At 53.7% G+C, this 3626-nt stretch overlaps 1 protein-coding gene across 1 annotated transcript; it reads left to right on the top strand.

The window, feature by feature from the left end:
- The first annotated feature begins 725 nt into the window (after positions 1–725).
- Positions 726–2335, top strand: LOC144237141 (protein FRG2-like-1). Its single transcript, XM_077770820.1, has 4 exons — positions 726–906; positions 1189–1263; positions 1496–1573; positions 1833–2335. Exons 1-4 carry the CDS (start codon positions 726–728, stop codon positions 2333–2335), a joined length of 837 nt encoding a protein of 278 aa, XP_077626946.1.
- The last annotated feature ends 1291 nt before the right edge of the window (positions 2336–3626 follow it).

Below are 3626 nucleotides of genomic sequence, written 5' to 3'. Positions count from 1 at the left end.
AAAATAAACTTTAAAAAAGAGAAAATAAATCAACATCGGGGAACTATCTTCACCATTAATTATTTTTCGTTCATTGCTGGTTTCACTTTTATCTAAAGATGTGGTATTTGTCAGATGTACTCATTGACTTGTTGATGTTTCTACAGTGACACCCAGTCCTTAACGATCCAGGGCAGAGCTCAGGTTCTCTGTGGCCAAGAATAGGAACACAGGAAAGAAATACTCCGTTTGCATCAAATGGGTCTGGTAGATTTTTTTTTAAGTCCGATTTTCCTGTGACTTACACAAAATGAAATTACCTGTGAGAAGAATACTGACAATACATGTTTTCCAGTGATATGGAAGAAACCTTTCTAATGAGCCTACTAATCCCTGTACTCTTGGGAAGAAAGAACACAGATCCATCAGGGTCCTAAATAGTCCTGGGTGGGAGTTGGACCAGAAGTAAGACAGGGAGAGGTCCCGCTTTTTGACACCACGACAGGACCCTGCAAAAGTCTCCCCTTAGCTGAGGGGGTCTCCCCATTGGAAGCACAAGTGGTTGGCCACGTACCATCTCTCCCAAGAGCCAAGGTTCCCCTGAGAGGCAGGAAGGTGGAATTTTTCCAGCCAATAAGAGCGAGCCACGCCCTGCGGAGGCGCCTATAAAAGGCAGGTCCCACTGGCCAGTGTGCACTTGGGAGTCCCGGCGGTGCAGGGAGACGGGCCACGCCGTGGGCTTCAAGATGGACTTGGGAACTGAAGGCTCGGACCCCCACAGCTCCTCCGAGCGACACCCCACTGACCAGCCGCCCTGCCAACAGAACTCGTTCACAGAAGGCGGCTCACATGTGGAGGAGAAACCACTGGAAGGCAAAGAAGGGACATTATCGTCCCCGCTGAGAGAGAGCCGCACCCAAAGGCGAGGTAGGGATGCGGGTGGTTTGTGTCCGGGGGCTGGAAGGAGGGGTGGGGGTCAGGGTTTTATGCGGAGGTCGGTCCGGATCTAGATCCCTAGGTCACCCAGCTCTAGGGAGGCTTTGACAAATGGGGCAGTGATCCCCTGGAACCAACTAGCTTGGTTCACCTTGGCCCCCGGCTGAACAGCCTCTGTCGAGAGAACCGTCCACAGGCTGGGATCGGGGCCGGGCTAGGGCTTCTGCGGGCCTCGCGAGAGGCCACGCGCCCAAACCGCCCCTTTTCCTCCAGGGTCTGACGCCAAGACGGATGAGGAGGATTCCAAGGAAAGCGAGCTCAGAAGAGACAGCTGCATTTCCAGATCAGGTGAGAGCTGGTTTTCCGGAGGGGGGGGCGAGGGGGGGCAGAGGACGTGGGATAGCTCGGTCTCCCCGCCAGGGACCTGGGAGCCCTGCGGCACCCTTGCAGCTCCTGGGCTCGAGGAACGGCTGGGAACCTAGTCTTGGCGGCCAGCGCTGGCCCTTGCGTGTCCAGGATGGACTAGGGCGTCGAGGGGGCCGGGCTGGACGCCGTCACAAAACTCTGGCTTTGTCCGCAGAATCCGAAGGCTGCTCCAGTTGGGAGGGCTCTGGGAAGAGGAAACTCCCTTCCAGCGACGGCACCAGCCCTGCAGCAGGTGGGATCTTGCTTTGGGGCCCGAGGTGCGCACAGGGAGGTCAGATACGCGGGGCGCGGGCACGGAGGGTTGTTGAGCGGCTGAATCGGGTTAGGAGACCCGGAATCCCGGGAGCTCTGGGGGGTCCTTGGTGGGCCTGGCATCGCCTCATCCCAGAGCTGGGGCGGGAAGGCGGAGGAGACAGGCGGGGTTCACCCGAGGGAGTGGGGTCCCCTGGATCCCAGCTGGCGGGGCGCTCAGCCACGTGCGTCCTCCGCAGGGGCCTCTCCGGCAGACGAGCGCGGTGTGACTCCGGGAAAGAAGACACGGAGGACGCCGGGCTCGAGCCAAGGCAGCGACGGCGAGGAGCCCGCGGATGCCCAGCGCAGGAGGCGCGGGGCGCGGGGCGCGGGGCGCGGCCGGCGGAGCAGGTGCAGGTCCCCAGGAGGCCGGCCGCCCCCACTGCGGAAGAGGCTGGTGACCGCCGTGCGCGCCCTGTCCGAGGCCGTCTATGAGGACGTGGCTGCGGTGTGGGAGCAGCAGGGCCATTGCCCGCTGACCTGGGAGCGGCGCTCGCGGCTCGGGCAGCTCTGGGAGCCTCTGTGCGCGGCCTTGCAGACCGTCTACACCATGGCCAACCAGGCGGCCTACGTCTTCCCTGCCGAGAGCTGGCTCGTCCCCGCCCCGCCGCCGGCCCCCCGGCCTCCAGCTGGGGATGGAGGAGAAGCCCGGGGCTCCCCCAGGGAGGGACACGGGGCCCCCCCTCCCGGGGTCGGGAGCTAGGCTGCCCGCGCTCGGCCAGGCACCCGCGCTTCCGCAGAGCTGGGCGCGCAGCCCCGGGGGTGAGAACACAGCCCTGCTTCCGCTCAGACCGCAGATAGCGCGTGTTATAAGCGATAGGACGCGGGGTGGTCGGAGGAAAGGTACTGCAGACACGCAGCGGGAGTTGACGAGGTTTCAATTTCATGTTGCACGTTGTCGTGCGTTTTGAGTATCTTAGGACAGCCAAGCATTGTTTTATGATGAGAAGAGGTATCAGGATAGAATTCCTAGGTTGTTGCTAAAGTCTAACAAAGTGAACATACTTCTGTCCTCCTCTTTGATCCTGAAAAGGCGCTAAATCTTGGGTCTCTTGCCTCCAGTTTTGGAGGACTGAGGCCACAGGCCTGGGGTAGCGTCTGTGTGGAGAGATGGTTGTATTGTTCAGTGTGATGAAGTCATGGTGAAGTCATCATGTCCTTTTCCTTCACTTTTCAGTTACTTCATATGAAATATTGGTGTTACTGACCATGTTCCTGTATTTATTCTTACAGCTGGCTCATATGCTAAATTTTAAATTTTCTTCTATTTATAGATTTCATGTTAACCTGTTTATGAGAGGATATTAAATCTAATATGGATACTGTCATTTTATATACACTTTATATAGTTTCCTATTTGTACTTTTCACTGGGATCATGCAGTCTTTCATCATATAAATGTGTAGAATTTTATGTAAGCAAAGTAAATATATTTGGGCACTGTCTTACCCTTTTCTTCATAATTTCCATATAACATAGTGATAAAATAAAAATTAATGCTTCTCATGGATTGTGTGTCTTAGATAATTTTATATTCATCCAGATGGAGTTTGTTTTATGGGAGGTGAGGGTTAGGAAAGAGGCTGTTTTCTTTTCACCTCTACCTCACTTCCACGTTGACTTTCCTACACCTAGCAGCTCTTATTGTAGGCTGGGAGAGCAGTTAATTATCCCATCGAATGGAATAATTCATGATAATATATTATAAATCCATTTGAACACATGTCATGGCTCAAGTGCCTGCATTTGTATAAAAAATTACAATTTGCAAGTTATATTTGGGGATTGGGGGTGCTATTAAAAAAGGATGAAAAATAAATTTTAATGTAATAAAATAATACAAGAAAATACCTGGGAACAAATCCAATAAAAATGTATCAAAAGTGTATGAGAAACTGTATAAAATTTCTGAAATATATGAAAGTAGACATAAACTGGGGCGCCTGGGTGGCTTAGTCGGTTAAGCATCCAACTTTCGCTTGGGTCATGATCTC

The sequence above is a fragment of the Crocuta crocuta genome, unplaced genomic scaffold (genome assembly GCF_008692635.1).
Source record: "Crocuta crocuta isolate KB4526 unplaced genomic scaffold, BGI_CrCroc_1.0 scaffold136, whole genome shotgun sequence".
NCBI classification, from domain to species: domain Eukaryota; kingdom Metazoa; phylum Chordata; class Mammalia; order Carnivora; family Hyaenidae; genus Crocuta; species Crocuta crocuta.
The sequence above is the reverse complement of the archived record's forward strand: the minus strand, read 5'-3'. Positions and strand labels throughout refer to the sequence as shown.

Coding starts and splice junctions, on each gene's coding strand:
- LOC144237141 (XM_077770820.1), top strand. CDS start 726: ATGGACTTGGGAACTGAAGGCTCGGACCCCCACAGCTCCTCCGAGCGA. Junction 907..1,188: donor GAGCCGCACCCAAAGGCGAG/GTAGGGATGCGG, acceptor CTTTTCCTCCAG/GGTCTGACGCCAAGACGGAT. Junction 1,264..1,495: donor CAGCTGCATTTCCAGATCAG/GTGAGAGCTGGT, acceptor CTTTGTCCGCAG/AATCCGAAGGCTGCTCCAGT.